Raw genomic sequence first — 20,849 nt, forward strand, 5'->3', positions numbered from 1 at the left:
GGAATTCCTCAAAGACATAGGTACTTCCCTTAGCCTGGACCATTGTGCCTCCTCCTTTACTCCTCCACATTTACTTCTAATCATCTTTCACATCTAGGAGGTGATAAAATTTCTCCCAGGAGCTTCTTTAGTCAACCCAAGGGAATAAAGGGCTTTGCTTTGACATTCCCATGGTGCCCCTTACAATAATCTTTACTGTATGTAAAGGCTGAAGTAATGGTCTGGTTTCCCACTGGACCATGTGTTGGATAGTAACTGGGACATAGCAACAGTTAAAAAAAAAAAAAAAAGATCTGATTTAAGAATAAAGTTTGTCATTTGGGCAGTGACTTGAATTAAGAACTTCAATACAGGGCATCCCAGGTGGCTCAGCAGTTTAGCGCCGCCTTCAGCCCAGGGTGTGATCCTGGAGACCCGGGATCGAGTCCCACATCGGGCTCCCTGCATGGAGCCTGCCTGCTTCTTTCTCTGCCTGTGTCTCTGCCTCTCTGTCTGAATAAATATGAATAATAAAAGGGAAATGAATAAATAAAGGGAAAAAAAGGAAAAGGAAAGAAAAGAACTTCAGTACAGATATGCTAAGGGCTAAAGAATAAGTGGCACTCACACACACACAAGCCCAGGAGTGAGACTGAAGGGGCGCCCACTGGGCAAAGGTGGAACGATTAGAGCATCAAAATGAATAGTGAGAGTGAGAAGTAATAACCAACTGTATCAAAACAACCTGTGAACCCCTACTGATGTTCACAAAGACATACATGGGTAAATACATAAAGAGGGTAGAAGAGAAACTTTGCTTTATAGTAGAATTCCAATTAATACATGCAAAGACATTTTAAAAAGCTAGAAAAATCATCATTTTGTCCAAAGCAGTAATAACTGATCAGGCAACTGAATGGACGCTGAAATTTACTGGGAAGCAGAATTTATTAATTCTCCTGGCCATGCCAGAAATGACAGGTTCATTACAAAGAAAGACTCTGCAGACATCACCTCAACCATGTGGTCAGTTACCCCACTAATAAAGGAGCAAGTCACCACCGGGTACCTACTTGTGTGATGCTCTCTGAAAGCCATCAGTTATTTTTCTCCCCCCAAATGCACAGTCTCACAGTTGCATTGTGAGGAAGCATTGTGCTCTTCAAAAATGTTAATGTATTAAAAGACGAAACGTGGAGGTCTTCCACGTGAAAGGACACCGGAGGGTGGTACCACGGTTCCATGCAACGTGCAAATCTGGATCAGATCCGGGATCAAGGGGAAAATGTTACGAAGGGCATCGCTGGGACAACTGGCAAAAGTCCAGCCAGGACTGTGTACTAGGTGGGAATATTATCAATGTTAAATTGTCCTGAATTTGGTCATTTTACTGAGGCTATTTAAGAGCAGCTCCTTGTTTGGGAGGGCAGCACCGGTGGAAAGTGAGAGAGCATAAATACGGTCAGCATGTAACTATGTTAACCACTATTAGGAAGGTAGATGGGTATTAGTGTTTCTGTTAAAACAACAAAACTAAAAGACAACCTACAGAATGGGAGAAGATACTTGCAAATGACATATCAGATAAAGGGCTAGTTTCCAAAATCTATAAAGAACTTATTAAACTCAACACCAAAGAAACAAACAATCCAATCATGAAATGGGCAAAAGACATGAACAGAAATCTCACAGAGGAAGACACAGACATGGCCAACAAGCACATGAGAAAATGCTCCAGATCACTGGCCATCAGGGAAATACAAATCAAAACCACAGTGAGATCCCACCTCACACCAATGAGAATGGGGAAAATTAACAAGGCAGGAAACCACAAATGTTGGAGAGGATGCGGAGAAAGGGGAACCCTCCTGCACTGTTGGTGGGAATGTGAACTGGTGCAGCCACTCTGGAAAACTGTGTGGAGGTTCCTCAAAGAGTTAAAAATGGACCTGCCCTACGACCCAGCAATTGCACTGTTGGGGATTTACCCCAAAGATACAGATGCAATGAAACGCTGGGACACCTGCACCCCGATGTTTCTAGCAGCAATGTCCACAATAGCCAAACTGTGGAAGGAGCCTCGGTGTCCATCGAAAGATGAATGGATAAAGAAGATGTGGTTTATGTATACAATGGAATATTCCTCAGCAATTAGAAACGACAAATACCCACCATTTGCTTCAACGTGGATGGAACTGGAGGGTATTATGCTGAGTGAAATGAGTCAATCGGAGAAGGACAAACATTATATGTTCTCATTCATTTGGGGAATATAAATAATAGTGAAAGGGAATAGAAGGAAAGGGAGAAGAAATGGGTAGGAAATATCAGAAAGGGAGACAGAACATAAAGACTCCTAACTCTGGGAAACGAACTAGGGGTGGTGGGAGGGGAGGAGGGCGGGGAGTGGGGGTGACTGGGTGATGGGCGCTGAGGGGGGCACTTGATGGGATGAGCACTGGGTGTTATTCTGTATGTTGGCAAATTGAACACCAATAAAAAATAAATTTATTTAAAAAAGACAAAGAAAAAAATAAAAATAAAATAAAAATAAAATAAAACAGAGATAGTGTTACATATTCTGGCATTTTTTTCCCTCTTGATTTGAAATTTTTAAAGGTAAAAAGTTGAAAAAAGAAGTAAAAGGTAACATCGTGTTTCTTGTAATCTCTTATTAAATGCATCCTTAAAATACACCGACAGGCAGCATCGGGGATGGTCAGGTTTTCAGAGATGACGTGCGCTCTGCTAAGGCCTGCTTTCAAGGTCCTGACTGAGAGGCTATCTTTTTAGGTGTGGGCCTGAATGTGTATTTTCCCTCTTGTATAAAGTTACTCCTCATAACTACATTTTAACTTTAAGGAAAGTAATTTTGAAGCACTGACAGTCCGAGTTCTTTTAAATGATTAGAGAAAACACTGCTAATTAGAAAGAATCTAGTAGAAGAAAACAGCACATTTTCCCTATATTTAGTAAATTAGGAGCAAAAAGGTCCATAATTTCACAAATTGCAGACAATGTGACAGTCTGCCCTAATTTGAGTTGAATATTGTTGTGCCTCGGTTCAGTGGAGAATCGTATGAGAAATTTTTCTCCATGTTTTGCTTTTACTACTGGACAATCACTACCATTTCTTTGGAACAGGAGCCACACGGGCCTGGGGCAACACGGAGCTTAACATTTCTCAGCATCCTCAGGCTTTCAGCTGATATGTTTTTCTAAAATTTCATCTATTTATTTTCCAACAGCCTCTTGGCTGTTGGTTTTGCTTTTAAAATGTGTGCAAGTGGGCAGCCCGGGTGGCTCAGCCGTTTAGCACCTGCCCTCAGCCCAGGGCACGACCCATGGGGGTCCCATGTCGGAATCCCTGCATGGAGCCTGCTTCTCCCTCTGCCTGTGTCTCTGCCTCTGTGTGTCTCATGAATAAATAAATAAAGTCTTAAAAAAATAAAAAAATAAAATGTGTGCAAGGAAAAGAGGGTAATATCTTGCTACTGTGTTTTATTTGCCTTTGCCCCATTTCAAGGTGAAGGGAATATTTGTATACAGCTAATAACCTCACTAACTTCAATCCCTGAGCACTACCAAAGGATTTCTCAGCCATCAGGAGTCTGTTTCCTTAATGAATATTGGTATTTATTAGTGATGATAGAGTCCTCCTGTAGCTGTGTCAGTCTCTAATGATGCACATAATCTGATTATCTTAAAAGGATTTGTGTGAAGGACATCAGGCCAGTGTTTGGACCTTGCTGAGGGATAATCAGCAGTTTCATCAACAAGCTCCATTGAGTACCCCATCCTGGGCTCAAGAGGGGAAACAGTTCCGAGACCCCAGGAAGGCATTTTATGCACCCTGGAAAGATTAGCCTTTTCAAAGAGACCCATGAAAACTTGGGGGGATCTGACCAGACACCATGTGAAGCATGATGAAGGTTTTAGGTGAACATTTGCTCTGCTGCTGATGTAGCTGATGGAAAGCACATTATCCAGGGATGGCTGAGTATGAAATGTAAGAATTCTCACTCATCGTTTCCCCTTATGTTTGCACAGTTTTTCCCCATGTTCAAGGTGACCTGCTGTGCTTGTTTTCAGTGGTCCCTCAGCTGGGCCAGGAGCAGACAAGGCAGGAACCTATGATCTTGTGTCACATGTGGGCCACTGAGGCTGAAGGGATGTGATCACATGGCCAAGACATGTCAGGAAGCACCAGCGTAAGGACAAAATCACAGGTTTTCCATGTCACTCTGGTCACCTGCACTTCTACCTGTCAAGGTAGCCACGAACCGCCGCAGATCCTAATGCCGTAAGTAGGGCTGGAACAGGGACTGAGATTCTATTCTAACGAGCTACTGGGTGATGCTGATGACACTTTCAGTTCAAAGACTTTGCCATTATTTTTTAAAATTCATGTCAAAAAAAAAAAATTCTTAAAATTGGACTAAAAAAAAAAAAAAAAGGAAATTCTCAATCCTTTGATGTACTACCTAGACTGTAACAAACTAACATCTTTTTTTTAATTTGAGTTCAATTTACCAACATATAGCATAACACCCAGTGCTCATCTAATATTTTCTTTTTTACCAATGCCTGTAAAATGCAGACTTGGCCTAACCATGCAAGAGCCACCACTTCGATAGAAACCTGGAGCAGCTAAAAGGCACTTGCCCTATGTAAAGCCAGCGGTAGATTCTTCATAATAAGTCTGCCTGACGGTCATTTTAAAATGATCTGGAATCTAATTTTTGGTCCCATTTCCTCCGGGGCTGAAACGGGAAAGGAGAATCCTGGAGGGAGGTGGGCGGCCCCTGCTGCAAGGCCGCAATCGGGGTGCCCACGAGGTGGCGCTCCTGGGCCGTCCGGCCGCGCGGGAGTCGGGGCCCCCACCGGCGGGCACCTGCGGGGCTGGGCCACCGCGCGCACCCCGCGCACCCCGCGCACCCCGTGCACCCAGGAGGAGCCCGTCCCGAGGCCATCGCGGCGACGGCTTACGCAGGGCAGGTTTTGTTTTCCAACTGCTGCAGCGGAGATGAGGACACAGACGATCAGAAAGAAGAAACCACCCTGTTTCCAAAGGTGGGGCGCCCAGAAAATGGGACGCTGCTCCGTTTCCGTCCCCAAAAGGGAGACGACAGCTCGCAATCCTTCAACACTTCCTGAGCACCTCAATTTATCAAAGCGGGAGCAAGAACAGCCGCGGGGCCGTGGGCAGATGAAGGAAAGAAACGTTAGTAACTATTGACCCCTGGAGCCCGGGACAGTGTGGCCTTGCTGCGTGCGCTGAGCCTAAGGAGAGCTTCTGGGCCTGCAAATGCAGCTCCGGGGACCCCGTAAATGCAACTCCCAGGGACCCCGCAAATGCAGCTCCCGACACCCTTGCAAATGCAGCTCCCGGGGACCCCGCAAATGCAGCTCCGGGGACCCCGTAAATGCAACTCCCAGGGACCCCGCAAATGCAGCTCCCCGACACCCTTGCAAATGCAGCTCCCGGGGACCCCCGCAAATGCAGCTCCTGGGGACCCCCGCAAATGCAGCTCCCAGACACCCCTGCAAATGCAGCTCCCAGACACCACTGCAAATGCTGCTTCACTGAACCCCTGCAAACTGGTGACAGCTCACGCGGAGTATCCAGGAACACAGCAAATGCTTGGGGATAAGAGGTTACCAGCCAATAATGTTAGAATCCTCCTCAAGAGATAAGCCGTGGCGAGATGAGTTTATTTTACCCAGATTTTATTGACTCTGCCCCAGCACATTCATAAATGATTAGAAAGTCAGTATTCCCCTTAGGTTAGTGAGCAATTCCTAGGGTCATAATTGTAAGTAAGACTTCTGGGAGTTGGCCACTGCTAGGTGATATTTTAATCACTTTATGATCTAATTTCACCCTTGATGGCAACACAGTTCCAACCATGATTCCCATTTTATATACAAGGAAGTCAAGGTACAGAGAATCTAAGTGTCTTGCTCTAAGTCAGGAGATGGCAAGCGGCGGATGCAGGACACTCCCTAGGCAGGGTCAGCCGCGGCCGGAGTGTCTAGCTGCTAACAGGGCAGCCCGTCCAAAAACAGTGGCTGCCAGTGAGTCAGAGCTGGTGGCTTGGGCCGAGGACACATCAGACTGCTGCTTGCCACACTGAGTCGGGAACTATTTCCACCTATCCTAACACCCATTTGAGATGGAGATCTTGAAACTCAGGTTTGTATTAGTAAGACTAGATCACACGACAGGAAAATAATCTGTGGCGCAATAAATCAGATTCTCCTTGCTGACGGCCGAGGCATGGTGGCAATTACACTCATCCTTTCACGGGAGAGCAGGGTAACGATTAGTTCCCTTACACTATGTATGGCCAAGGGAACTCCAGGACATCGGGAAGACCTGATTCAAAAAACAAAGTTTGAGGGGGATCCCTGGGTGGCTCAGCAGTTTAGCACTTGCCTTCAGGCCAGAGTGTGATCCTGGGGACCCAGGATCCGAGTCCTGAGTCAGGCTCCCTGCATGGAGCCTGCTTCTCCCTCTGCCTGTGTCTCTGCCTCTCTCTGTGTCTCTCATGAATAAATAAATAAAATCTTAAAAAAAAAAAGTTTGAGGGTAAAGAGAATTATGAGGAGAATTTCTCACTGTAATCAGTACAGTGTATTCCTAACTGTGGCCAGAATTTTTAAAAGCTAAGTAGAAATACTGCGGAATGGAGTAAGACCACATAAATTTCAAACCTGGGACAGTGGGCTCATAAAGAAGGGGCTTAGGATGTATTAGGCTCAAAAATAAGAGCCTGGGGTTTGACAATGATTTTCAAGAAAATGAAGAGCATGCTGCTGTTTTGTTTTCTTTGACTACAGAAGATGAAGAATTTAATTTACATTGTGGTAGAGATTTAGGTTAGATCTGGGCCCATTTTGTCAATTGGGAAACCGAGGCAGAGATGCCCAGTGATCTTCCCAAGATTTATGCAAATCAACCTCGATAGGTTGAGGATATGCTTTTCTGGATTCCTCATTTTAATGACCTAGAAATAACAAGTCTCGAAACCAATGTGGTTTTCAATTCTTTTGAGGAGGGGAGACTTTATTCAGAACTTAAATGTTGAAACCTGATCCCAGGGGGAGATTGTGCTGGCTAAAAGCTGGCAAGGGACACTGTGCACAGCACCTGTGTGACCTCATCCACCTGCCACCACCCCTGGTCACCCTGCCTTCTTGCGGCCTCTGGGCAATCTTGACTCTGAATCACAGTTCGTGACACTCATTCCGTGAAAGGAAGCGTTTTCCAGCATTTCCCATCACCTGACTTTAAAATTATTTTAAAAGCCTCTTTGCCTTACAAAAGGAACAACCTACTCTAAAAACATCAGGAAGGCCATTAACTTTGGAATAAAACCCGACAGAGCAACCCCACAGTAATTCTGAATTTTCCAATACCTGTTCAACACCTACTCATAAAGTTCTAGAATCTCCAAAGAGGAACAGAATATACCGAAAATGTGTAACTGACCGTCATGTTGCAGCTTATGCACCAGGAAAAGGTGCTAAAACCCAGATATAATTAAACCCCAGATTTGTTAAGCATGGGTGCTCCTGGTGGGTGCTCAAATATTTGTTGAATGAATGGACAAAAGTTCTAGGGAGGATACTTGACTTGGAGACGCGTGGTAATATATTACCTAATTCTTCTTAAACTGGAGTTTTCAGAAATTATTTTAGCAGATGTGAGGTGGGAGGCTACCAGAGGGAGGCACAATGCAGAATGTGGAAGATAAGTTAGAACAAAATTAACTGGGAGGAGGCAAATGGCAATGAATGACACCAATTCAGCAACAAGGAAGGACTCATACAAGGAAGAAGTTTTCTAACAAATGATTCTGCATCTGAATGACTTGCTGAAATCCAGCCTCTAGACCTGAACTGCTGAACCTAGAAGAATTTTAAATACTGCCCACAACCTTGAAATCACGTAACTCCCAGGCTTACATCGCTGCATCCCAAAAGAGAATCAGTCAGTTTAGAAAGCATTTATCAGAAGAAGGATTTTTCCAGGTGCTGTGTTTTCCACTGGTTTCTAGAGAGGTGGTTAATTGATGCGGATGGTAGCTTTCAAGACAATGACAAAGACTGGTGAGAAAAAAAAAAAACCCAGTTTGCAAAGACTGCTTTTAATCTTCTTTTTAAATTTTCTTAGGTAATTAATGCCACATGGCAACAAAATGATCACTGACTTTAACTCAAAGAGTAAGTCTTAGTTTCTAAGTTATACTTTGTTCTCCATGCCCTGACCCAGAGGAGGGGAAAAGACTGCTCAAGAAGACTGGTGGGCAAACCTTAACCCTTTGCCTGTCGAGAAGACAGACTCAGAGTCAGGAACGTGGTGGAAATGGAATCTTTGACATTCATCCAGGAAGAAACTTTATTTTGCAAAGATGTTAGGAGGTACAGGTTGGTGGCATCTGGAAGCAGGGTGAGCAGGAGACAAAGCACAAAGAAAAGGGCAAAGGGTAGGCAACAACACAAGACCTGAACAAACCAGCTGATGCCCCCAGAGCTGAGACAGCTCCTTGGAGTCCTGGGGACAGAGTCCTAACATGACAGAGGGGCGCTGGTCTAGAGGAGGGCCCGAGGACTCAGTCCTGCGAGCCATGGGCTCCAGAAATACCTCATAGGTCCACGAGGGAGCATGAGCATGGAGAATGGAAACTGGAAGAAGCAGCTCCTGATGTACATAAAATCCTGTATGGTGTCTCTCGCTGTTTTCTGTCCACGAAACCCATCCACAGAGAGTTAAAGAATCCCGCTGGTTCTACAGAAAAAGCGAAGTTTCTGTCTTGGCTACAATGGGAACTGAAAAGAAGTTCCATTTAACACACTGGTTTCCTAAACTCTTAATTCTGTTTCACACAGACTTAAATAAATCCTGTTGTTAATTTCTCACTGTTTTCCTTTTTCTTTTCTTTTCTTTTTTCTGAAGACATGCGTGGAAAGCTTAAGGAGAGTTTAAAGGATGACAAAAGGGATGTATAAAAGGTAAGAAAAAACTCTGGTAAGTAGTTAAAGGAAGTAGGATCTTCTTGATTGTTTAAAGTTAGAAAATGAAAATCGGGCAGCCCGGGTGGCTCAGCGGTTGAGCATCTGCCTTCAGCCCAGGGCGTGATCCTGGGGACCCGGGTTCCAGTCCCACGTCGGGCTCCCTGCATGGAGCCTGCTTCTCCCTCTCCCTGTGTCTCTGCTTCTCTCTCTCTCTGTCTCTCATGAGTAAATAAATAAAATCTTCAAAAAAATGAAAATGAAAATGAAAATCTATTTTTGGGGTTAAAGAGAAAAAGGAAAGTCCATCATTATCAGATAATAGTTTCTGATTTTGTATGTTCATTTTGTATTTTCTAGAGCGCTCTGACCAAGAATCCATTTGTGCATCAGGACCCCTTATGGGTAGATCATTCCACCAGTTTTATGAATGAGCAAGATGGCAAGTTACAGAGGACTCTAGCCCAGGGTTCCAGATTTCCCTCCTCACCTGCCTGAGTCCTTTCTGACCCAGGGACTAAACTGAAATGTGATGCCCAAGGCCATTTGTTCCAAGGGGAGAAGGACAAGACAGATTTTGATAAAATAATACAGCAGGATGGAATACGATACTGATGCAACGAAGTACCAGCTACGTGCTGAGGGAATGAGGGGGAGCCACAGGGAACACAAGGGCCTGGCCTAATCAAATAGAGCATTCTCTGTCTCGCCTTGGCTGCCGGCTTGGGAAACCTGAGTTTGCGAACAAACATTGGTTTGTCCCTGGTGGATTTTGGGGATTTTTTTAGCCTGGATGTGCAGAGGCCCATGGTAAGTGGTGTGGACAACCAGAAGCAACTGGGCAGTCATCAGTAAAGCTGAGACTAACATAGAAACCGGTGTAGCCCGTTGGTTACCTTCCCAGTCGGGGCCCTTATGAAACTATTTGCCAGGTAGAAGCAGGAGACAATGCACTTGTCATTACGCAGAAATAGTTCATAGCTGCCAGCTTCTCACGTTGCCACTAAATTCCCTCTTCTTGGTTCCAGTGTCCCCATTGACACACCCACTGGCAGGAGACGGGAGTCTCATTGTACTTCAGGGATGCTGAACAGGGGGCCAGCATCCTCATCCACCTGTTGGGGGGGGGACGTCTGGGGTCTCCTGACCTTTCACCACAGACAGCACTAGCTCCAGCTCCCGCCATGGCCAGCTGGGGAGGCTGGCACAGGAGCCTTGCTCTCACCGTCTGAATGCGGGAGGTGCCCCCCTGGCTGTCAGAGGGGAGCCAGCACTCTGCCCCCTAAAACCATACAAATCCTTTGTTCAAGGGACACAGAATAGACTCTGGGACAAAAGTAACTTTTCTAAGGAAAGATTTAGAAATAGAAAAAATGTTGTCAGGGTTGGCATAGAATATTCTCGCCCTTTTGAGTCAGAAGTGGCTTTGTACATTTTGCTTTCTAGCTGTCTGCACCCCAAGAGTTGGCTGACAAGATCAGGGGTTAGAGCATACGCTGGGGAGCCAGCAGCCCGGGTGTGCAACCTGCTTCCACCACCTGCTATCTGTGTCATTTCAGGCAGATTATTTCATCTCCCGAGGTTTCAATTTCCCCATCTGTAAAGCTGGGATAATGACAGTCTCTTAAAAGGTTCAAGTGAGGGGTAAATGATTTTATATTTGAAAACTGCTTAGAACAGTGCCTGACACAAGAGCAAGCGATAAAAGAGACAACAACAAAAAAACAAACAAAACACTGGAAGCCTTGTCATTCAGAATGCACCCCCATAGAGGAAAAGGACACTTCCTTCTAAGTGGGGGATGATGTCTTCAAGTTGCCTCTAAAGACCATGTGCTCTGTAGCATAATCAGGACAGCCTCAGACCCCAGAGATCATTCCTCTGGCATGTAGTGGCACGTCCCCCCAGCTCAGTGCCAGCTACACATCTTCCTGGGACGTCGGGAAATCTCCTCAAGCAGTGGTAAGGACCTGGGGCAGAGTGGCCTGTAAAGTCCTGGCCCCTTCAGGAGCACGAGGACAGGAAGCAGCCACACAACACAGACAATGGTGTGGTCCAGGAAGGCATGCTTTCTCTGGCAAAGAGCTCAAAGAACAGGCACCTGTCCTCTGAAGACAGCCTCGCAAGTGGAAGGGGAGTGGTGACTCAAGAGCAGAAACCAAGCAGCGAGTGTAGATGGGAAAGATGCCCAGGGCAGCCTGGCAGGTCCAGGTAGAGATGAGCATGGGCTGAGCCCAAGGGCAGGCCAGGGCTGGAAGCCAGCTGAGCGCTGTCAGTAGGGTCGCCAGGACCTGCCTATTCCATGGCTGGATCTTTCTTTTCTTTTTTTTTTTAAATTATTATTATTTTTTTTATGGCTGGATCTTTCTTACCTGTTTCATTCTCCCACCCACATTGAAAGTCTGTACTATGCTCATCCTTGGCCCAACCTCCATTTCAGATCTGAACAAAGCATACATCTGAACTTAGTGCTCTAATTTGATGCCAGATTTAGTGTCTTACTACGCAGTGCCAAAAAATTAAAAAATTTAAAAAGGGCACTCTGTCAGCTGTCAAAATAACTAACAGAAGAGGTGAACTACATAAACTCCCGTTTTAGGACACCGTGATCCCTGAGGTCTTTGAACACACATAGTCCCTGGCACCCCGGCAACACCCACTTTCCCACCTCTGTTAGTCAACAGGGCATGATCCCACTGGACCACCCACTGGAGGCTGCAGGCTCGAAGCTCAAACGCAAGGACACTCACTGGGACATTCCCTACTGGGAAAGAGATTTTGCTTTCAAGCTCTCTGCACCCCAAGAGTTGAGATTTGAGATTTATAATCTTCTTGAGATCATATTCTTTGAGATTTATAATCCCAACACCAATGTTACTTAGAAGTTCTGCTCTGCCTACAGACCCAATACAGGTGTGTCCCTCTTTGGCAGGCTTATTGCAAGGGCCGAGTAGAGATGGATGACCCGTAACTTCCTGTTTCAGAGGGATGGGGCGATGCACAAGAGAGGGGTTGTTCTGAGCTGGATGTCGGGGAGCGGGGTCGGCTCACTGCTGTACTTCTGAGAGGTCTAGAGCTGTACAGTTATGCTGTAGTCTCTAGCCACATGTGGCCAGTTAAACTTCATTAAATTAAATAACATTAATTTGGCACTACAGATACTGAATGTTCCCACCGGTATAAATGGTTCACCGGGGGCAGTGGAAATGGAACCTCTCTGAGACCTCATCCCTCCACTGGTCATATCAGGGGGAACAACATTTGCCTGGGTTTCGGCCTGTGGCTCTGCCGAAGGCAGCCATCTGTCATGTCCTGAGGATCCGTCTCTAACAGTGACTCTCGTAGATCCTACTTCATGTAATCCTCAAAATCAGTAGAAGAAAGACATGACCTCATCCACACTCAGATAGAAGGAGAAATGGAGAGCCTAGAGGAGCTTTGCTCGGCCACATGGCTAATAAACAGGGAGGGGATTTCAATTCAGAAATTGACCCCGAAGCCTGTGCTCCCCACCATGGCCCCTCTGCTTTTCCAGCAGGCTTCTGAAGGCCCCTCTGCTCCAACATCCATGCTACCCGGACACAGTGGCCCGAGGTCAGAACCTACTGGGAGTTTTGGAGGTGTGAAAGCTTTCACCTCAACTACTATGCATGGCTCCACAGTGGAGCTGTGAGAGCTGCTAATTCTTGTCTTATACCCCAAACTACATTTATTTCTTCAATGTGTTCAGGAAGTGTCACAGGATATGGATTCTAACAAAAAAGACTCTAGGGTCTGTGTGCATTTTTACATTTTACATGATAAAGCATATATAAAGCCCTTCTAATGGGAAAAGTATGCATGTATGTAAAAAGTATCTCCAGAGTGTTAAAAGAGCAAACCAGGGAAAATGAGTATAATTAGCAGATAAAAGGTTTTATCCTTAATATAGAAATAGTACATAATATCATAAGATCAACACTAAAACTAGCAGAAGATTGGGCAGTGCCCAAGAAGAGGGGCATGGGCTGGGAGGGGCCTCTTGGGTGCTATCCCATCCTGATCAGGGTGGTGGGTGTACAGGTGTGGTCAAAGGTAAAAAGTCTCTGAGCCACACCCTAAGTTTAGTGCCCTTTCTATGAAGAATGTGATCTCCAGGTAAAATGCAACAAAGCATCTAAACTGAAATATAAACTCGAGAGTTCTTCAGCAGCAGCTAAATGTGGGCTCTCTCTGTCCCCCAGACAATGAATGAAAGAGGACTGAAGTGAGTTAGAAACCTAACAGCTGAGTTATTTTGATACAGTCTGTGAAGCTGCTCTCCTGAGATGACCTGCACTTCCTGTATCACAAACAATGACGTCATCGTCAAGCAGTGATACTGTTTTTCACTGATCACAGTAAACTGCTCTGTCCACCATCCTTCTCCACCCCGCATATATTTTGGGCAAGCACTGAAGTTTTTGAGAACCTTTAGGTATGAGACTTCTCTCTTCAATCAAAATGTCCAATCCAGTACATTAATCAAAGTTCCAGTTCAGTCCAGAATAAGACATTTCCTTCCTGGCGTAGCTGGGCCTGCCCTCAGCCTGGCAGTCTACCTAAAGGCCCCTATTCTTTCCCCAACACCTCCTCTCCGCTTCTCGCCTTTCTTTTCTTTTTCTTCTTAAGATTTTATTTATTTGACAGAGAGAGTGAGAGAGCACAAGCAGGGGGGAGGGGCAGAGGGAGAGGGAGAAGCAGACTCCCTTCGGGGCAGGGAGCCGACCCAGGGCTCCACCCCAGGACCCAGGACCTGATCCAAAGGCAGACACTTAACTGACTGGTCTACCCAGGCCACTCCTCGCTTTCCCTTCTTGCTTCCACTGTCCAGCGTATAGAACATCACCTGACTTGCTGGGGCAGGTGGAGCAGAGCTCAGCTCTGGATATAGCAGATGGACAGTGGCTAAGTCTTGAGGGGCACCTGGTGGGATTTTGGGAGTTCTCTCCACGGGATATGTAAGGCCAGTACCCCTGACTCAGGAAATGTCTGGATTCTTTCACACTCACATCTGCCCTGTGTCTGGCACACTCCAGTGCTCAATTCTTGTTAGTGAATGAATGAAGGAGGTGAGGGAAAAGAGAGGAAGTAGCAACTAAACTCCTTTAGGAAGGAGATTTTCATGTGAATTGGTCAGTTTTATCTGATCTCATGCTTTTAAAACAATCCCCTTAACCTACAGTTAAGAAAATGAGTGACCATTTCATTCTGGTCACTTGTCCCTCAGACAGTAACCCAGGGTCTGATGGAGCAGGCTGTAGCCTGTGGACACAGCTGCAGGCTCCTTTATTAGTGCCACTCCATGATATGTAAAATCCCTCAAACAATCGGGACAGAAGAATCTTTCCAGAATCAGTGGGTCTATAAGGCAATTCGGGAAAATCAAAATTGCTATAGATTGTACACACCAGGCCTCTCACAGACACTTGAGTGCCAGCCTCAAAGCCCCTCCCTCTCCCATCTGTGCACAGAAGACAAAGCAGTCCTGGGAGCATGGGGTTAAAAGCACTGCAGGCCCTGAAACCTATAGACACCCTGGAATTGTGCAAATGTCCACACATGTCTCCTGCTAGGAGACACTGGAGCTGTGTGTGGACACCTAACAAAAATACTTCCTTCTCTCTGATTTTCTAAACACACAGCGCTGAGTTCTGGTCCCTCAGTGGCCTTAGTTCTGTCCTGGCTGACTCTGCATATTTTAAATGCTAGAGAATGAGCAACAGCAACATTAACCTGTAAACTCTATTTGATAACTTTTCCTGGGCATCTCCCATGAACCCTGCATTGCAGAGCCCTGAGGAAGCAGACACAACGATGAAGGAGACACATCCCATCTATAGGGAATTAAGAGCTCCTTGTAGGGGGAGGAAATGTTCATCTCCTATCCTTAGCTGGAAGGGAAAGTTGGTCACACCCACCCACAGTGTACTTTATGTCTTTCCTGCTTCTCAATTCAATGTTGCCTTTAAACCTCATTACTACATCCTCGGGGGAGGCAAGAGATGGAGGGTTGTTCTCATTCTCAGAAGAGAATATTAACACCCAGTGAGGCCAAGGGACCAAATCAGCCCCCACAGAAGATATAGTGACAGAGCTCGAAGAAGAACTCGTGTATCCCGACTCTGCTAACCCACAGACAAGACATGTGGGAGACACCCAGGGAAGACTTGTGGCTTCACTTTCATCAAGAAAGGCAACACATGAGTGAAAAAGCAAAACAAAATGAGGAGAAACTAGGGCAGAACATGTAACAGATGAAAAATTTTAGAATCAGAATAAAAAAACCACAATATTCTAGCCTTGCCAAATACTTACTAAAGGAAAGGCTAGAAGATTCCAGAATGGCATTCTAGTACACACTGCAGGGAAGGAGTTGAGGGTGACATCCTAGGGAAATTTTATTTCTCTGGAGAACCAACACTCATAATACCGCAACTCTCTTTCTCCTGAATGAAGTTCAGGGTCGTATCTGCCAATATTAGTTATCTTTGATGAGATGGGAAATGATGAAAAATTCTATTGTTCAAGCCCTTCATATTTTGTATATCATAATTGTTTTGTATATCTTATATAATGATGTTACATAAAAATTGTGTCAGGAACTTCTGAAAGAAATTGAGGAAGGCACAAAGAGATGGAAAAATATTCCATGCTCATGGATTGGAAGAATTAATATTGTGAAAATGTCAATGCTACTGAGGGCAATTTACACATTCAGTGCAATTCCTATCAAAATACCATGGACACATGGCAATTTACACATTCAGTGCAATTCCTATCAAAATACCATGGACACATGGTTCCAACTCTTCACAGAGTTGGAACAAATAATCTAAAGATTTGTGTGTAATCAAAAAAGACCCCGAATAGTCAGGGGAATACTCAAAAAGAAAACCAGAGCCAGGGGCATCCCAATGCCGGATTTCAAGTTGTACTAGAAGGCTGTGGTCATCAAGACAGTGTGGCACTGGCACAAAAACAGACACATAGATCAATGGAACAGAATAGACAACCCAGAATTGGGCCTTAAACTCTATGGTCAACTACTATTCGACAAAGCAGGAAAGACTATCCACTGGAAAAAGGACAGTCTCTTCAATAAATGGTGCTGGGAAAATTGGACAGCCACGTGCAGAAGAATGAAACTAGACCATGGTCTTACACCACACACAAAGATAAACTCAAAATGGATGAAAGATCTAAATGTGAGACACGAATCCATCAAAATCCTAGAGGAGAACACAGGCAACACCCTTTTTGAACTCGGCCACAGCAACTTCTTGCAAGATACATCCATGAAGGCAAAAGAAACAAAAGCAAAAATGAACTATTGGGACTTCATCAAGATCAAAAGCTTCTGGGATCCCTGGGTGGCGCAGCGGTTTGGCGCCTGCCTTTGGCCCAGGGCGCAATCCTGGAGACCCTGGATCGAATCCCACGTCGGGCTCCTGGTGCATGGAGCCTGCTTCTCCCTCTGCCTATGTCTCTGCCTCTCTCTCTCTCTCTCTCTCTCTCTCTGTGTGTGACTATCATAAATAAATTTAAAAAAATTAAAAAAAATAAACTGTAGAAGAGTTTAAAAAAAAAAGATCAAAAGCTTCTGCACAGCAAAAGAAAGAGTCAACAAAACTAAAAGACAACCTACAGAAAGGGAGAAGATACTTGCAAATGACATATCAGATAAAGGGCTAGTTTCCAAGATCTATAAAGAACTTATCTAACTCAACAGCAAAGAAACAAACAATCCAATCATGAAATGGGCAAAAGACATGAACAGAAATCTCACAGAGGAAGACACAGACGTGGCCAACAAGCACATGAGGAAATGCTCCACATCACTGGCCATCAGGGAAATACAAATCAAAATCACAATGAGATCCCACCTCACACCAGTGAAAAGGGGGAAAATTAACAAGATAGGAAACAACACATGCTGGAGAGGGTGTGGAGAAAGGGGAACCCTCCTGCACTGTTGGTGGGAATGTGAACCGGTGCAGCCACTCTGGAAAACTGTGTGGAGGTTCCTCAAAGAGTTAAAAATAGACCTGCCCTACGACCCAGCAATTGCACTGCTGGGGATTTACCCCAAAGATACAGATGCAATGAAATGCCGGGACACCAACACCCCAATGTTTATAGCAGCAATGTCCACCACAGCCAAACTGTGGAAGGAGCCTCGGTGTCCATCGACAGATGATGGATAGAGAAGATGTGGTCTATGTATACAATGGAATATTCCTCAGCCATTAGAAACGACAAATACCCACCATTTGCTTCAACGTGGATGGACCTGGAGGGTATTATGCTGAGTGAAGTAAGTCAATCGGAGAAGGACAAACATTATATGGTTTCTTCATACGGGGAATATAAGAAATAGTGAAAGGGCTTAAAGGGAATAGGAGAGAAAATGAGTGGGAAATATCAGAGAGGGTGACGGAACGTGAGAGACTCCTAACTCTGGCAAGGGGTGGTGGAAGGGGAGGTTGGCGGGGTGACGGGGTGACTGGGTGACAGGCACTGAGTGGGGCACTTGATGAGATGAGCACTGGGTGTTATGTTGTATGTTCACATATCAAACTCCAATGAAAAAATATACAAAAAAATTGTTTTTAATTGTCTCAGGATGGAAGACTGGATGTCTGAGCAATTTGTACCATCCACGTCTGTCCCCAACGTAGGGAGGGTCTGAGAAACCAGGTTTCTCAAGCGTGGGCCCCCTAAGCAGATGACGAAGTGCTTCCCCACATCCAAGCACACCTTAAGTAACAGGTAGCGAAGTATCTCAACTGTCTGAACAACAGCTAACACTTAGGGTCTTTCGAGATTACAGCTAAAGGCCCCAGGACACACTGAATAACGAGACCCTTGCTTTCATATCAATCCACTTTCTGTTCCGGGGACTTGGTGCTTTTCTTTCTAATCCCGGCTGGATGCATGTATCTATGCAGCCACTGTCAAGCCAGATGATCACACCTGCCTGCACATCTCTATCATACAAGCAAGGGATTCAGCCCACCCATCTCCCCGTCTATGAGCTCTCTTCACCCAAAGTAAAGTAAGACCAACAGATCGTAAATTGGTTCACGACTCTTTTTCTAGCCACTGCAAGGGTTCAATGCAAATTGGGAGGGATTCCTGTTTCAGATCATTAGAAAAAGAGGGCACTGGGGAGGGAGGGAAAGGAGGTGAGGCTGATAGGGAAGCAAGATTAGAGGTTTCAGAGAAGATTTGCAGATAGGAGGGGGCTGGGCTTGCGCTTGCAGCAGGGGAGACAACGGAGGGGCACCTGCTAAGCCTTGTGTACTGAAGCTACTCTGCACCTCTGAAGCCACTGGAGCCCTGGGAATCAAAAGTCAGGACCCCGAGTCCAAAGCCAGAGGGGAATGGGACAGTCAGACACAGGAGAAACCTCATTATCATGCACCTGCAATGAGGCAAGCGGACCTACAAGCAGCTCCCTCAGATTATAAGGACGAGAGATGAGACATTTTCCATGGGCTCAGGATGGTTTCAGAATTTGAGTCATAGGGGATCCATTTTTCTTTATTCAAGAGGTGTAAGATAAAATTTTTACATCCTATATTTAACATGCTACCTTCATTTTTATTTTAATTTACATTTAAGAACTGTCATGGGCTAACTGATGGTGAGGCCCAAATCCCACTTTTCCCAATTAGTGTATTCTCCTCGCACAGGGATTCCAGGACTCTGGCTCTCTCATGGACTGTTGTTACCAAGGGCCGTGCTGCAGATCCGCGACAGATCTGAGAATATAATGAAGGGAGACCCGGGAACTCCTCCTTTCTCTTTTTCTTTATTAATTAGCATTTTACTCACACTTTATATGATTAACATGTTCTCATTTAAGCCATGCAGGGTCCCCTTCCCTCTCTTGAAAACTCTCCTGGCAGGTGCTAGCCATGACATGTGCGCCAGAGCCCCCCCTTTATTTGGCAGTGGGTCACAAAAGCACAACACATGTCTCAAGCCAATGAAGCGAAGGACGCTCAAGCCAATGAAGCGAAGGACGTCCTTTATTTTGGGAAATTGTGAAATGGGTGTAAATTTTACGAACATGTACTGAAAACACACAAACAATTATCAAGTAGGTGTCCCGTCAGCATGATGCAATTTTAAAAAAAGAATATTAGGAACCAGAACATCAAAGCCATGATGCTACATACCTCCTAAATCGGCCTGAGAAAATACTTCCAGACCAGACACCAGAGTGCTCTAATCTCCAAGGGCACCTGCTGTTTACCTGAGGGGTATGAGTACCTGCTGCTTACCCCCAGCACGGCCACACTTGGTGCAATCCACCTACGGTGACAGCCCTATGAAGAGCACTCCCTGGATGGCACAGGCCAGCGCTTCCAGCACCCACAGCCGGGGGCTGCTGCCTCATAAGATCAGGAAAGAGAGGAGCCCTGCTTCACCTCCGGCGTCATGCCAGATAGGAGACAGTGGATATTTGGCAAACAGGCACATGTTTACTTTGATCCAAAGGTCTATTCCATTTCTTCCCTTTCTGTTCTCATTCCAAGGTTTCCCTAACTCTAAGACTCAGAAGGCATTTTACAAATATAACGACTTAGAAACTTGGTTTTTAAAAAAAATAATCCTTGAAAGTCATTAGCAATGCCAATAAATTACCTGTGCGTGCTTTGAGACCCAGTGACGGAGGACATTCAGGACTCGATTGGTGGCTGTTCTCCGAATAATAAACTCTTTGTCGCATGTCCTCTCAGTGTTGTTAAATCCTTAGGAAAAGAATAAACACATGCATCACCATTATTATTTTTTTTAAAGATTTATTTATTCATGACAGACAGAGAGAGAGAGAGAGGCAGAGACACAGGCATAGGGAGAAGCAGCTCCATTCCGGGAGCCCGATGCGGGACTCAATCCTGGGTCCTGGGATCAGAGCCTGAGCCGAAGGCAGATGCTCAACCACTGAGCCACCCTGGCATCCCCACACGCATATATTAAAGCCAATCCCTAGGAATCTGGAAAAGGTCACTTATCTTAGGACATTAGTTAGTGGACACTCACAAATACACCTTGGCAGAGAGGTATGAATGGCTTCAGACCGTTGTGAATTCTGCTTACTTACCTATTATACCCTCAACAGTGAGGCTACTACACAGATACAGGTGCAATTAAATGAATAATGTGCACACATTTATTAAAGGCCACTGGTGAAAGCTAACGCTGATCTAATGACATTTACGCCTGCCTTGTTCTAGAACATAAAGCTAAGAAGTTTTAACAAATCATTTAAGTGAACATTAGTTTATACTTTTGCCCCGAAGTCATTCCACAACCAATAACATTTTATTTTCTTTTTGGTAAATATTTTATTTATTTATTCATGAGAGAGGCAGAGACACAGACAGAGGGAGAAGCAAGCTCCATGCCGGGAGCCTGACGTGGGACTCAATCCCGGGTCTCCAGGATCACGCCCTGGGCCGAAGGCAGACACTCAACTGCTGAGCCATCCAGGGATCCCAATAACATTTTCAATATTTTAGATGGATTAGCCCATATCTTGCCTCATAGATGAGACAAATAGCTTATTATGCACCCACGTTTGGAGAAGCAGGACAGCGTAGTGGTTAAGAACATGAACTCCACAGCCAGACTGGGTTCAAATCCCTGTTGTTCTACCTTGGCAAGTGGTGGCACCTCTCTGTCACTGGTCTCCTCATGTCCTGCATGAGCTAATATGCACCTACCCCACAGAGTTGCCATGGAGACTTAGTTAATACAGATTAAGCATTTAGAATGGCACTTGGTACAATAGTGAGAGCTCAATAAATGCTTGCTCTTAG

At 45.3% G+C, this 20,849-nt stretch overlaps 1 protein-coding gene and 1 long non-coding RNA gene across 5 annotated transcripts in view; one reads left to right on the forward strand and one right to left on the reverse strand.

Moving 5' to 3' along the window:
• The window catches only part of RASGRF2 (Ras protein specific guanine nucleotide releasing factor 2), a 237,337-nt gene that overhangs the window by 25,259 nt on the left and 191,229 nt on the right, over positions 1-20,849 (reverse strand). For all 4 annotated transcript variants that reach the window (XM_025998231.2, XM_025998230.2, XM_072736877.1 and 1 more), the window contains one exon: positions 19,672-19,778. In XM_025998231.2, coding sequence (XP_025854016.1) covers positions 19,672-19,778 — 107 coding nt within the window. The remainder of the gene's footprint in view (positions 1-19,671; positions 19,779-20,849) is intronic.
• On the forward strand, positions 8,939-9,872 carry LOC140595298 (uncharacterized). Its single transcript, XR_011996795.1, has 2 exons — positions 8,939-8,997; positions 9,358-9,872. It is a non-coding gene; the product is annotated as an uncharacterized lncRNA (long non-coding RNA).

The sequence above is a fragment of the Vulpes vulpes genome, chromosome 14 (assembly GCF_048418805.1).
Source record: "Vulpes vulpes isolate BD-2025 chromosome 14, VulVul3, whole genome shotgun sequence".
In the NCBI taxonomy this organism is placed as follows: Eukaryota; Metazoa; Chordata; class Mammalia; order Carnivora; family Canidae; genus Vulpes; species Vulpes vulpes.